Source organism: Danio aesculapii, chromosome 1 (assembly GCF_903798145.1).
Source record: "Danio aesculapii chromosome 1, fDanAes4.1, whole genome shotgun sequence".
Classification (NCBI taxonomy): Eukaryota; Metazoa; Chordata; class Actinopteri; order Cypriniformes; family Danionidae; genus Danio; species Danio aesculapii.
In genome coordinates, this window is record NC_079435.1 from 43,364,154 (window position 1) to 43,380,100 (window position 15,947).

At 33.2% G+C, this 15,947-nt stretch overlaps 1 protein-coding gene across 1 annotated transcript; it reads right to left on the reverse strand.

Annotated features, from left to right (window-relative positions):
• Positions 1-14,272: 14,272 nt before the first annotated feature.
• helt (helt bHLH transcription factor) lies at positions 14,273-15,648 on the reverse strand. Its single transcript, XM_056446794.1, has 4 exons — positions 15,607-15,648; positions 14,979-15,083; positions 14,800-14,896; positions 14,273-14,709 (listed from the first exon to the last, which is right to left on the reverse strand). Exons 1-4 carry the CDS (start codon positions 15,634-15,636, stop codon positions 14,273-14,275), a joined length of 669 nt encoding a protein of 222 aa, XP_056302769.1. The 5' UTR covers positions 15,637-15,648.
• Positions 15,649-15,947: the final 299 nt, after the last annotated feature.

Below are 15,947 nucleotides of genomic sequence, written 5' to 3' on the forward strand. Positions count from 1 at the left end.
TTTTTTTTTTTTAATAGTGGATGTAATGCTACTGAACACTGGACTCATTTCAAATAAATAAATTAATTAACAAGGAACAATTTACATTTTGAATCGATTAAAATAATTTAAATTATAATTAAAATAATTAAATCATCATTTTAGAACAGTGTTAAAATAAGAAAATAGCCTTTATTAAATAATTATTATATAATTCATTCATTCATTCATTTTCTTTTCGGCTTAGTGCCTTTATTAATCAGGGGTCGCCACAGTGGAATAAACTGCCAACTTATACAGCACATGTTTTACACAGCGGATGCCCTTCCAGCCGCAACCCATCTCTGGAAAACATCCATACACACTCACACTCATACACTACGGACAATTTAGCCTTTCCAATTCACCTGTACTGTATGTCTTTGGACTGTGGGGGAAACCGGAGCACCCGGAGGAAACCCACGCGAACGCAGAGAGAACATGCAAACTCCACACAGAACCAGCGACCTTCTTGCTGTGAGGCGACAGCACTACCTACTGCACTACTGTGTCACCCTATATTATATTATATTATATTATATTATATTATATTATATTATATTATATTATATTATATTATATTATATTAAAGTGTGTTTCCAACCCTATTTCACAATAAAATGTAACTATTTTGCATTTCATAAAATTAGTGGCTAATTTGTGTTAATCCATATAATATTATTCATATTAAATGTACACTTTTTTTTTTAAAGTGAGCATAAATGAATAAATAAATAAACAATACATTTATTATAGTGTTAAATAAGAAAATAGCTTTTATTTAAAATTGTATAAGATAATTTTTAAAGAAGATTATATAAAGCAGTTGGTCACACTATATTTTGATGGTCCGTTTGTTGAATTTAAGTTACATTGCATCTACATTCCAACTAATTCTCATTAGATTATAATTAGACTGTTAGGTTGGGGTTAGGGTTGGAGTTAGGGTTATAGTCAGTCTTATAGTCAGTTAAATGTCTGTTGAAGGAGCAGTATCAACAGATATTAAGCGGACAGTCTACTCATGCTCAAATGGACCATCAAAATAAAGTGTGACCAAACATTTTCTACTATATTATATTATATTAAGTTATATTATATTATATTTTATTATATTATATTATATTATATTATATTATATTATATTATATTATATTATATTATATTATATTATATTATATTATATTATATTATATTATATTATATTATTATTTTAAAGTGTTTTTCCAACCATATCTTACAATAAAACGTAACTATTTTGCATTTCAGAAAATTAGTGACTAATTTGAGTTAATCCATATAGTCTTATTTATAAATTATTTATAATCTATAAATTAGATTGCACAAATTAAAACACTTGCATGAGCTTGTGTTGGTGCTTCTGTTCTGCATCTCGGTCTGATCACTGAATTTCTGTCCCTCTTTTTAGCAGCTTTGATTTCATGGGCCTGATTATTTTTCTTCAGGTCCACTCAAGGATGAAGCCCAAGGAACCCAAGATTGTCTTCTTTTCAGCCTCATTACAATGAAACCACCCCCGCCAAAGTACCACAAACCCAGAATCCTTCTCCCCTCCTTTCTCTCTCCTTGGTGCTTTCTGGGAAGCTGCTGCCATACAACTCACTTAAAGAAGGACTTAATGGGATAGTTCAGTAAAATGTCCTCACCAAACTTTTATTCTGGGGAACACGAAAGATAATGTGTTTCAAAATGAAGAGTTTAGATGCAAAAACCTCCAAAAGCCATTTGATATTTTCTTCTAAAATGAGAATTTTTCTCCAACTCCTGTGTGTAGGCTCAGCAATTTTACATTTATAGTGACAAATAAGTACCTTTCATTGGCTTTCAAGTGAAATATTATGAACATAGGAGGCTGAGAAACAAATCTCATTTTAGGAGAACATTTCAGACAGTCTTTAGAGATTTTTGCATTCAAATGTTGAAAACCATTTTTCAAGTTACTGAAAAAATGTTGGGTATCGACTTCCTTAGTAGTAAAAAAAAAAAAACAAAATAAAAATAGATGTCACTGTGTTTCCAAGATTGAGCATTTTTGTATGCACACTCATAAGCTGATAACTCACAAAAATCAGTTTACTGAAATAAACGGTTGTCCAGATTAATGTGTAGCCAGTATCTTACAATAGTAGTAGCCAAGCTTACAAGACATCACTAATAAATCAGTTTATTCGGTACTACTGACAGCAAAATGTAATAGTTTGCTCATATAACTTCTACTATTTATGTCGGTTGTCATATATTGCATAAAACATTATTTTTTTTAACTCTTGGTCAGGAAAGCATCTGTTCCAGAAAGTTTGCCAATACATGGCATGATAAATTGTGAAAATAACCCATATGAGAAAGCTTTAAGAACAAGTGAAAGCCTCTGTTGGCTGTCGCTTCAGCATGATTTCAGCTAATCAGTTTTGGCCTATGCAAACAATTATTTTTCACTAGTCCAATATCTAGCTGTGTAAGAAAACATAGAACATACATGTTTTAGCTTTTTATTATTAAAATGGCTAACTTCTGACTGAAGAAAGTGACTGAGGTGCTGGCCAGTTTGTTATTTGCCTAATAAATGACAATAGGCTACAGTTTTTAATTTTTAACTTTAACAGACTCCTACATTAAAAGTATATAATAACATATACAGTTGAAATCAGAATTATTAGCCCCCCTTTGATTTTTACTTTCTTTTTTAAATATTTCCCAAATGATGTTTAACAGAGCAAGGAAATTTTCTTAGGTGAAAATCTTATTTGTTTTATTTCTGCTAGGATTATAGCAGTATATAATTTTTTAAAAACCATTTTAATGTCAAAATCATAAGCCCCTTCAAGCTATATATTTTTTCGATAGTCTACAGAACAAACCATTGTTATACAATAACTTGCCTAATTACCCTAAACTGCCTAGTTAACCTAATTAACCTAGTTAAGCCTTTAAATGTCATTTAAAGCTGTATAAAAGTGTCTTGAAAAATATCTAGTCCAATATTGTGTACTGTCATCATGGCAAAGATAAAATAAATCAGTTATTAGAAATGAGTTATTAAAACTATTATGCTTAGAAATGTGTTGGAAAAAATGTGCTCTCAGTGAAACAGAAATTAGGGAAAAAGATAAACAGAGGGGCTAACAATTCAGGGGGGCTAATAATTCTGATTTAAACTGTATATATGTTTATATATATATATATATATATATATATATATATATATATATATATATATATATATATGTGTGTGTGTGTATATATATATATATATATATATATATATATATATATATATATATATATATATATATATACAGTTCAAGTCAGAATTATTAGCCAAAGTAAATAAAAAAAGACTTTCTCCAGAAGAATAAAATAATATTAATAAAATAATTAAATAGAAAATGAGGCGAATAACTGCAAAAAAACTACAGTTTTTGAGAAAAAATAACCACCCCTTTCATCAGGCTGGCTACCGGTACATTTTGTGTCTCCAAGTAAAATCTTTGGGTAACACTTTAAAATAATGGTCCGTTGGTTCAGTGTTTCCCAACCCTGTTCCTGCAGGCACTCCATCAGTACACATTTTCAAAACAATCTCAACATTTGATTTTAATAAGACATTAGTTAATGTTGAACTATGATTAATAAATGCTTTACAAGATTATTCATATTTAGTTAGTTAGTAAATGCATTACTCTTATTCTAAAATGTCATCAATCTTTGATTATTTTTCCAAAACAAAAACTTCAATGAAACCGTTTGAATAATTATATCAAGTTATTGCTAAAATAAATAATGTTTGCGTGTGTATTTAGGGACATTTTGTCTTGAAAATATTTCATTAAAAACTGCCACTTAGCCTATTTTTTATTGTCTCCACCTCCTGAATAATGACATTTAAATCTCTGATAGAACAAGCATGTGACTTGCTCCAAGTGATTTCACTTTCTCACGCAAGAAACTTTGGAAGAGGAGATTAAGATGTATTATTAGTAGAATAATTAATTGTCGGCGACATGGTGGCGCAGTAGGTAGTGCTGTAGCCTCACAGCAAGATGGTCGCTGGTTCAAGTCTCGGCTGGGTCAGTTGGCGTTTTTGTGTGGCGTTTGCATGTTCATGTTCATGTTTTGTTGCACGTTTGCATGGGTTTCCTCCGGGTGCTCTGGTTTCCCCCACAGTCCAAAGACATGCGGTACAGGTAAGCTGGATAGGCTATATTGTCCATAGTGTATGGGTGTGAATGAGTGTGTATGGATGTTTCCAAGAAATGGGTTGTGGCTGGAAGGGCATCCGCTGCGTAAAACATGTGCTGGATAAGATGGCAGTGCATTCCGCTGTGGCAACCCCAGATTAATAAAGGGACTGAGCCGAAAAGAAAATGAATGAATGAATAATTAATTGTCCACTTAATAATTCACTGTTTAAAACTAGGGCAGCACGGTGGCGCAGTGGGTAGCGCTGTTGCCTCACAGCAAGAAGGTCGCTGGTTCAAGCCTTGGCTGGTTCAGTTGGCATTTCTGTGTGGAACTATTCTTGCACATGTTTTACACAGCAGATGCCCTTCCAGTCACAGCACCGTATCGGGAAACACCCACACACTCATTCACACACAATCATACACTACGGCCAATTTAGTTCATCCAATTCACCCATACTGCATGTCTTTGGACTTCGGGAGAAACCAGAGCACCCGGAGGAAATCCACATGAACACGGGGATAACATGCAAACTCCATACAGAAATGCCAACTGGTCCAGCTGGGACTAGAACCAGCCACCTTCTTGCTGTGAGGCGACTATGCTAACCATTGAGCCACAGTGCCACCCCTCAATAATATAATGAAAATATATAAAATTTGGTTTTAGATATACAATGAGGTGTCTGGTCTGAGGCTAGCATCCTAGGCTAAAGCACAAAATGGTGGACAATGTCAACCCTGTTGTTGTCAACTCTGTTAGAGTTTTTAAAAAGTTTAAGTTTTCTATCACATTTAAACATTTTGCATTAGTTTATATTAATAGTTGATACAGTTTGTTTTAAATTATACATTTGTTGCACTGTATGTCATTCTAGTTTAAGTATATACATGAAAAAGGCTTGAAATAAACCAGTAATTCTGGAATAAGTCAGATAAAGTTCAATAAAACAACAGAAAGCAGGTTTACATTGCTTGCTGAAATCTGCATCCATAAAAATCTAGCTGTGATGATTAGTTTATGCTATATATTCTGATAAAGTAAAACTCTATAACACACATATAACCACACAAATTGCTCATTAAGTATAATTGGGTTAAGAGTGTGCATTTATTTTTCTAAATATCTTTTTTTATCCAACATAACTTGTGGATGAATAAATAATGACAGGTTTATTTTTTTTAAGTGAACTGTCCCTTTAAATGTGATAGGAGGGATTCATACGTCCGGAGTCATCTGTCTGGACACATTTGCACCTGTTTTGTACCCATATTTCATACAGTTTGTCCCTTTAGTGCAGAGATGCTCAAAGTAGGGCCTGCCAGCCAAAGTTGGCCCATTGTAACCTTTGATTTGGCCCACCATCCAATCTGAGAATGATAGAGAGGGTTGGAGCAATGCTTTTAAAAGAGTCATTTCTGATTTAACGAAACTTTTTGTTTGTTTGTTTGTTTGTTCGTTTTATTACTCTACAAAAAAGCAAATTGAAATTAAATGTTTCGATTAAATGTAAATAGATTTTAAAACAAATACTGTCACTCCACAAATAAAGGATCGGCGAGCAAATCAAGGCAAAAACTAATTTTGTTTTTACTGTAATTAGTTCAGTATGAAATGTAAAAAATATATATACATATAAATATGCACATTGTATTAGTTAATATGAAGCAACCCCCTCCCGCTCTCCCTCAAGAAGCAAATACGGAAGTTACTGAAACTGCAATTCATCAAAATTCCGCTAGTCCTGGCTCCATAATAGAGCAAATTTCTATTGAGCCCACTGTTAAAATGGCCACCTTTACACCAGAAAAAAAGTGTTTACAGCCTGGAACAATTTTGGTTCAAATAGCTAAAATTATCCTTATTGACAACTGTGAGGGGGTGTATTTTTTTTTTAACTCATCCGTTTTGTTTATATTAAATTAAGGCCGTGGCCACTTGAGTGACAGCTAAGTCTCGCTGGTTGCCGTCACTTCACCTCAGCTGATTCCGGCTGATTTGCTGCTGAACTCTGCATATAAATCATATTTTCGTTTTGTTTTATGTGGCTTTACACAGTCAGCTGCTTTTTGGAATTATTTCTTACATTATCAGATAATATGGCGTGCTGTGTGCACTTAATTGTACTCACAAACTATTCATGTGGCCTCCGTTTCCCTGGTGAGTGAAATGATATAACATCTCTATAAATGTGTTTGTTTTATTTAGGATCATTTATCATTTATATTTTTCTTTAGACCTGTGATGCACTCCAGAGTCTGACAGATTGATTAGCTGTAGGCTATAGAACAGTCGTCTGAAACGTTGTCATACGTTGTCACATGCCTGGATTTCCTTAATAGCCTTGCATTTACTAACACACACTATATTTGAAGTATTTGGAAGTAATTAGGGCTGTCCTCCTGTAGAAAAACATCATAAGAACAATGTTTAGTGGCTCAATGTATAACAACAGTGTTTTTAAAAGTCTGAACGCTTTATTGATATAGTGTACAATAAAGCACATGTGGTCAGAACACAAACGAGTCGCAGGTAATAAAGTAGTAAGGGTTTCTCCCAAAGAAAAACCCATCTAAGCAAAATAGCAGGCATCTGTAGCTCCACTCACGCTTCGCCTCTTTGACCTTGTTTCCTATCCCCCAGTCGGTGTGAAGATGCACAAACAAAATGGCGATGGTTGGCCACCCCTACTTGTAGCTTCTTTGGCGTTCTTCAGAAATATATAGGTGACATTACCGATACTACGTCTATATCTTATACAGTCTATGGTTAATATAACGCAATGTATTTACTTATTTTTAAATATTATTAAATAAATTAGGAAATTACCCATGCCAACTATCTTTACCTTCAGCCCACTAGCCTTAATATAAATAAAGTTTGGATTTTGGCCATTCACAGGAAAAAGTTTTGTCACCCCTGCTTTAGTGAAATCATGACTCTTTCTGTCTCTCAGGTGTCTTTGTAGGAGAGATTTTGGGCATATTGGTTTCTGGCTGTACTTTTGGGTGTGAAAAGCATGCGGGACGGGGGGTGGAGAGGGGCGGGGATCTCTTCTTCTATGCCATTGTGGAAGCCAAAGAAAGTAAACCCTCTACAGTTAAAGAGGGAGGAACACAAGTGCCAACATCTCAGAAACAATCAGCGTCATGGCTGACTGGAACCTGGTAAAATTATATGCGATGTGGGCCGAGGGCTTTTATTTTCCACCATGGTGGCCGTCTTTCCGCTAAGCTAATCCTGACCGCAGTGAACAACCGTCTGTCTGATTTGCTTAAGTCAAGTATGGAAATGACATATATTGTGTGGGTTGATTCACATATCAGCAGTGAGTAGCAAATTACAAATACTCAAACTACTGTAATTGAGGGGTTTTTCTCAGAAATTGTAATTTTTAACAATTTTAAGTTTTTAAAACGTGTACTTTTACTTTCCCTTGAGTACATTTTTAGTGCTGTCTTGGTCATTTTACTCCACTGCTTTCCTTCAACCTGCCGTCACTGCTTTAATTTTTTTAATGTTTATGGGGATTAGAAAAATCATTCCTGTGATTCCTGTCCAGTAAAATCGCATCATAATAAATTACCTAAAGACATGGACAATTAATTACAGCAAACTGTTTGAAAGCATTACAAGTGTTCAAGAAGATGTCCAAAATCTTTACACGCAATAACACCAAGACTGTTTAAACGCATGTCACTAATGAGAAGCTGACGGATGATTGCAGTATGATGACCGAATTGATGTTGTACCCGATCGTCGAGGGGACGTTGCATTTTGTTTCGAAATGAAAATCGTGTTGACATCAAAACCCAACATGAGGCCCATGTCACTGTCCAACGTCCAAACCTATAATCAACCAAATATCAACATCTAATGATGTTACAGCGTGACATTGTGTGGATGTTACCACTATGACGTCTATCAGACGTTGAATTTTGGTTGCCATACCTGATGAATAAATGTCAGTATTTGACATTATTTGTTGGTTTAAGATGTTAGCTCGACGTTGAATTTTGGTCACTTTCTAACACAACCTAAAATCAACCAAATATCAACATTACTTGAGGTCATTATTGGACATCAAAATAATGTTGTCCTTAGACACTGGCTAGCGATTGAAGTTGGGTCACTTGATATCACAACCTAAATCGAACCTAATATTAACGTCTTATGGCATTGTGTGCCTGCCGGGCAATAACTAAATGCACTGCAGAATGTTACGTTTACACACATCCACAAATTACGTGTAAATTCATTAGCTTTTTGCAGCGTAATACTCACTACTCACTACTCGTGAGTAAATTTTAAAGAGCTACTTTTTACTCATACTTTGAGTAATATTTTTACTCAGATACTTTTACTCTACTTGAAATACATTTTAGGCAAGCAATGGTACTTTTACTCAAGTATGATTTTTCTCAAATATGATTTTCCATCACTGCATATCAGATATATAAGAGTATTGTGTATAATACGGCCCCATCATATGTAGCTGTACTCCACTGCATTACTTACTGCTAATGATCTTGTACTTTCACAATGCTTCACTATGATCTTACTTTAGATAGTTAGACGTAAAAAAAAAGTGTAAACGTTAATGATGTCCCTTAAATATTATTTTAGAAGAATAATCACAAGTATCTGTCTCAGAAATGCAGACGTTTTTTATTTTATTCACTACAGTTCTAAGGTTTGAGATTTTTTTTAAAGAAATTAATAATTTCTGCATGAAATTATGCATCAGATTTTCAGCTGAACACATTATTCTGGAAAGAAGTATCACAGTTCACACACACACACACACACACACACACACACACACATATATACTGTATATATATATATATATATATATATATATATATATATATATATATATATATACAGTTGAAGTCAGAATTATTAGCCCCCCTGTTTATTTTTTCCCCCAATTTCTGTTTAACGGAGAGAAGATTTTTTTTCAACACATTTCTAAACATAATAGTTTTAATAACTCATTTCTAATAACTGATTTTTTTTTTATCTTTGCCATGATGACAGTAAATAATATTGGACTAGATAGTTTTCAAGACACTTCTATACAGCTTAAAGTGACATTTAAAGGCTTAACTAGGTTAATTAACTAGGCAGGTTATGGTAATTAGGCAAGTTATTTTATAATGATGGTTTGTTCTGTAGACTATTGAAAAAATATATAGCTTAAAATGGCTAATAATTTTGACCTTAAAATGTTTTTTAAAAAATTAAGAACTGCTTTTATTCTAGCCGAAATAAAACAAATAAGACTTTCTCCAGAAGAAAATATATTATCAGAATCTCTGTGAAAATTTCCTTGCTCTGTTAAACATCACTTAGGAAATATCTAAATGTATTTCTAATATATATATATATATATATATATATATATATATATATATATATATATATATATATATATATATATATATATATATAAATATATAATAGGTTTCAAATAATGATATGTTTCATGTGCACCAGATAAGATAAGAAATGTATGTACAAAACTAAAGAAAGATAAAGAAAAAAAGGTTGTATGGAATGATAAAATAACAGTACACTGTAAAAAGATTGTCTGGTTTTACTTAAAGTGAGTAAACCTGTTGCTTTTACAATCAATTAGTTGAGTTTACTTTAAAAGTGTGTAAACCCTGTACCTTATTTTTTTTAAGTAAAAGAACTATGTGCATAAGTATAAAAAATTAAGTTAAATCAACTTAAGGGTTCCAAGTTACAATGGTTGTCATTTTTGTGTGGAGTTTGCATGTTCACTCTGTGTTTGCGTGGGTTTCCTCCAGGTGCTTCGGTTTCCCCCACAGTCCAAAGACATGCGCTCTAGATAAATTGGGTAAACTAAATTGGCTGTAGTGTATGAGTATGTGTGTGAATGTGAGAGTGTATGGGTGTTTCCCAGTAATGGGTTGCAGCTGGAAGGACATCTGCTGCATAAAACATATGCTGGATTAGTTGGCGGTTCAAGCCAAAGGAAAATGAATGAATGAACTATGGGAGCACAGCGCACTAAAATAGAACTGTTTTCTGAAACTCACTATGTTTGTTTTTGTACTGGAAAAACTTTCTAAATTTCTAAACTGCTTACTCATTAAATATAGTCCGACCTTCATTTGGCTCACAATTAAGCACAAGACTTGACTACTAACATGCCAAAAGTTATTGTTAGGTTAAAAAGTTTACTAAATTTAGCTTAATCCAACATAAACCAGCATAAATTCCATGTTGGTCCAAGCTGATTTATGCTTGCTAGAGCTGGTGAAGTGATGTTCTAGCTCGAGGATCAGCACAGTCATCCAATTCTCAATCAAAAACTCAAACAAAACTTCCATGGGGACGAACAACTAACATCTGGCAACCCACAATACTAAATAATAAAAAAAAAACATGTCTCTTTCCATCCCAAAAGCTTCACTGCAACTTAAAAATGTAAAATGTCAAAAAGTGTTGGGCAATGATTAATTGCAGCCCAAATAAAAGTTTATTTTGTACATTTAAATTCATAATTAATATATATAGTCAAATCTGATCAACATTTAATCAAAGTTGTCCTAAAGCTATTAAACAACACTATTGTCTTTTGGCAATTTAAAAAAAAAAAACTTTTTTTTGTACTTTTTGTCATGAACTGCTGTCCAGATGTTGTGTTATTAATAATTTTCTCGACTTTGCAGTGTATGTCTAGTGCTAAAGAAAATAGCAACATTCCAGATTTCTCTACAGTGATATAATTAATAATAATTGATCACATCCAATATTAAAATTAACATTAAATAATATTAAATATTAAATAAAAAATTTAATAATATAATATTTAAATGTATTTACATAGTATGTGTGGTACTTTAAAAATGTATCATGCATATAATTTATATAATACATTATATATATAGAGTTGAAGAATCATTAGCCCCCCTTTGATTTTTTTCTTTTCTAAATATTTCCCAAATTATGTTTAACAGAGCAAGGAAATTTTCACAGTATGTCTGATAATATTTTTTTCTTCTGGAGAAAGTCTTATTTGTTTTATTTCGGCTAAAATAAAAGAAATTTTTAAATTTTAAAAAGCCATTTTAAGGACAAAGTTATTAGCCCCTTTAAGCTATATTTTTTCCCAATAGTCTACAGAACAAACCATCGTTATACAATAACTTGCCTAATTACCCTAACCTGCCTAGTTAACCTAATTAACCTAGTTAAGCCTTTATATGTCACTTTAAGCTGTATAGAAGTGTCTTGAAAAATATCTAGTCAAATATAATTCACTGTAATCGTGGCAAAGATAAAATGAATCAGTTATTGCAGATGAGATATTTAAACTATTATGTTTAGAAATGTGTTGAAAAGAATCTCCTCTCCGTTAAACAGAAATTGGGAAGAAAAAAAATAGGGGGGCTAATAATTCAGCGGGGGGGGGGGGGGGGGGGGTAATAATTTTGACTTCAACTATATATATATATATTTATTTTTTTTTTTTTTTAATCTCTTGGAATAAAATCCAATGTTTTATAAGTAGCTGTGGAAATATTTGCTTGAAGTTTTGCTGCTAAATTATGATCACCAAGTTGCTAAACCTAATGATCCACATTCTTTCACAGCTTTTATATGAAATGCTAAATTGTACAATTGTTACTGTTTTCATGATTTAGTCAGATTGCATTTATAAATGTATCATCTCTAATGCTTTTTAAAGATATAGTTCTCCCAAAAATGGAAATAATGTCATCAAATACTCATCCTCCACTTGTTCCAAACCCGGAATAGTTTCTTTCTTCTGAAGTTTCTTTCTTTAGTTGAACACAAGAAAGATATACTGAAGTAGGAAGCTGTTGACATCCATATTTTTTATTTCTAATATGGTTGTCAAAGGCTGCATTTTTGTTTTTACAACATTCTTCAGAATATCTTGTTTTGTATTCAACAGAAGAAAGAAATTCATAAAAGATTAGAATCACTTGAGTGTTAGTAAATGGTGAGCAAATTTTCATATATTGAGGGGAAAGTGGAACTATCTCATTAAGGTCCATTGAAAGCTTTTGGATTAATGCAATGGTGTATTTTTCAGAATAACTAATCTGAGACAAAAGTATGCTAAATTCATTATTGTAAATAAAGTCACATTTTTTGAGAAATCAATGCAGAAATCTAGATATTATCAAAGGATTCACTAACTTGCTCTCTGCATTGAAACAACTCATATCCAACTCCCTTTCTGTAAGTACTATTTACCAGTTTGATTTGTTATTTGCATCCTATTTAAATATAGGTGGAAGAGACACTGGGATAGGATGGGGGCAGGATTTGTGTCCAAATGGATTCCCCTAAAGAGAGGCTTATTGTCAATCAAGAGGTCTCAGACCAGCAGACCACTACGCTAAGTGTTAATCTTAGAGACAGTCTAGAGACAACAGTCTATATAAAAAGACAAATTTGCCCATTGTATTTTCATAGGAATTTGCATTTTATTTTTTAAATGAATAATTCATAAAGTACTCTTAGTTTTAAATGCAACATTTTTGTGCATTTAAATATTTTAAATATATTATTAGATTAAATATATTAAATTAGACCAAATTATTAATTAATTAATTATTCATTTTCTTTTCAGCTTAGTCTTTTTATTTATCTAGGGTCGCCACAGCGCAATGAACCGTCTAAATATTTAATTACTATTTTAATAATACTTTATTTACAAATTTTAATTCACTTTTTAATTAAATTGTTTTGCTGCCAGTAAGCCAGTAAGCCAGTAAGTTGTTGGGAATAAAACTAAAGAGCACTGATAGTACATACAAAGAAAGTGTACTATACAATAAGGCGGTAACACTTTATTTTGATGGTCCATTTGAATATTAGTAGACTGTCTGCTTAATATCTGTTGATACTGCTCCTTCAACAGACATTTAACTGACTATAAGAAACTTTGCAAGTACATGTCAACTTACACTAACCCTAACCCCAACCTAACAGTCTACTTATAATCTAACGATAATTAGTTGCAATGTATCTTAAAATCAACAAACAGACCATCAAAATAAAGTGTCACCAATAAGGCTATCATGATTGTCAATGATAAGAGACATACTTTATTAAACACCTTCCAATTGTTACCATCAGGTCGTCGATATTGTGTTCCCAGATGTGTAAGAAATAAGACAAAATTATCATTTATACCCCAAGCAATTCAGTTTTTAAATTCCTCCTCTCTCAATAGCAGTTGATGGCCAGTAGACTGGATATTTATTTAGAGTAGGGGTACCATGTTTTTATATGCTTTATTTACAGTTGAAGTCAGAATTATTTAAAAAAATATATTTAAAAAAAAAATAAAAACTGCTTTTATTCTAGCCAAAATAAAACAAGTAAGACTTTCTCCAGAAGAAAACATATTATCAGACATACTGTGAAAATTTCTTTGCTCTGCTAAACATCATTTGGGAAATATTTAAAAAAGAAAGAAAAATTCAATGGGGGTTTAATAATATATATATATATATATATATATATATATATATATATATATATATATATATATATATATATATATATATATATATATATATATATATATGCCAAATGTGAAAATGTCTCTGTGAGTGTATGCTGCAAAAGAAATTTCCCTACAGGGACAAATATTGTTAACTAACTAACATACAAATATTATTAGTATATTTGTAGAGTAGTAAAATAAAAATGTAAAAATGAAATAAAATGAGGCTGTTTACTTCAAATTGTTACGTTGTTTAAATAGACTGTTCGTATTTGGTTAACCAATTATTTGGTTAATTCATTAAAATAATCCAATTGTTTCCCAGTAGCCTACAGTTTATAGAAGTATATGTTGGTTTTAAAATGTGCTGATATTTGTATCCCGATCAACTTTTCCTCTGTGAGAAGAAAGAACTTCATCGTGCCGAAAGACAGAATCTTATTCACAAGTTATTTATTTTGAGACATATCTACATATTAACATAAAACATGTACATTTGATATAAATTAAGGACATATTAATACATCTTTACAGAGCAGCGTGTTGTGCATTGTGTAAGCTGAAGGCATTGTGGCCGATGAAGTTCATGTAGTGATGATCGAGTCCCTGAACCGGCGATAAGTATCCGCTGTGCTGAGACATCGCTGGGTAGGCGAGCGTGGGGCTCCGCGTCGAGCTGTGCCAGGAAAAGTGTCCGGGTGGGCTCTGCTGAAACACTGACTCGGTGGGACTTGGGCTCTGGTACTCCAGCTGGCACAGTAGGTCCGTGGGGTCTGGTGAGATTGTGCCTAACGAGCCAAACACGGGCTCAGTGACGACTTTGGACTGCAGGAAGGCGAGGATCCGCGCGTACTTGGTGTCTTTGGTCTCCATTCGCTCTACGGTGGTTAAGTAGTGAACGAGGTTTTTCATGCACTCGTGATAGCCGTAGTGGAAGTAATTCGCAAACTCTGTCAGCAGTTCGCCTGTGTAAATACATGGTTTGGCGTTAGTGATTATTTATTTGGTGAACGCATTTAAATGTGCACATGATAGATTTATTCCGTGTTTCTTACCTTTTTCTCTCCCGCGCGGAAAGTCTGCTGAGTGGAGCGCGCGCAGATACTGCACCGTCATCTCCAGGATTTCTGCTTTTTCAAGTTTGCCAGAATTCTGTTTTTAATTATAGATGATGTCAGTAACCAGCCAAAACAAAGATGTGCATGTAAACTAATTTAGTGTTTCAAATGCGCACCTGTTTAGCCAATGCCATAGGTACAGTCTTCCCCAGTTCGTTTAGACATCTGTTGATTCTGTCTCTTCTTCTTTTCTCGATGACTTTGTGAGAAACAGGAGTTTTCTGTGGGAATGGAAGATGGTGATTAGTTAAAGGAACAAACATTACCAAACATAAAAAGAAGAGTTGCAGTGTATGTTGGATTGCATAGATTGGAGATTATAAATAGCATGCGTTTAACAAGAAATTAGGAGAGCCGCGCTGCGCTCTGCGTCATTGCGCGCAAAATATCTGTTCGAGAAAGGATGCAGCTGGAAACTGGATTATTCTAATTAAATTCTCAAGACATAAGCTTTTGTCAAATGTAAGACCAATAAAATCAATCAGTGCGTATTTGCTATAAAATAACTCTATATATAACTGTATGCTATAGAGTTCCACCGTTTTAAAAAAGCGCGCGCGCGCTGAAAATTGCTGATTTATTTTTTATAGGACGTATTAATAAAACGACATTCTAAAAAGTAATTAAAAAACACATAAAACGTGCAAGTTATTTCAAACAGTAGCTAAATAATAAAAAATAAAAATATTCAAGGAGGGCATAATGTCAGTGGCATCATGTGTAGCCATGAAAGTGTCCACATACCTTACGATCCTTCATCTTTGACGCCATCATTTCGTAAAAAACAAGCCTAGAATGAAAAATGATATAATTGTCAAAACCTAGAGCATCGAGTGTGCGCGTTCTCCTCTTTCCAGACGCTTCAGACTGAGATGAGCTGACCAGAGGCGGCCGCTTATAAAGTGCTCGCGCATTCATGGCCCTAAATTATTCCATAGGATTAAAGGCGAGCTTTTTGGTTAATGTGTGCACTTAGGATCAGTTAAAGAAATAGTAAAACCTGAAGCTGTGGGCTAGCGGGGGGCAGACCTACTTTGTTAATCCACGTGGCCTGTCTAAAGACACGTGATGGGTTGTAGAATATT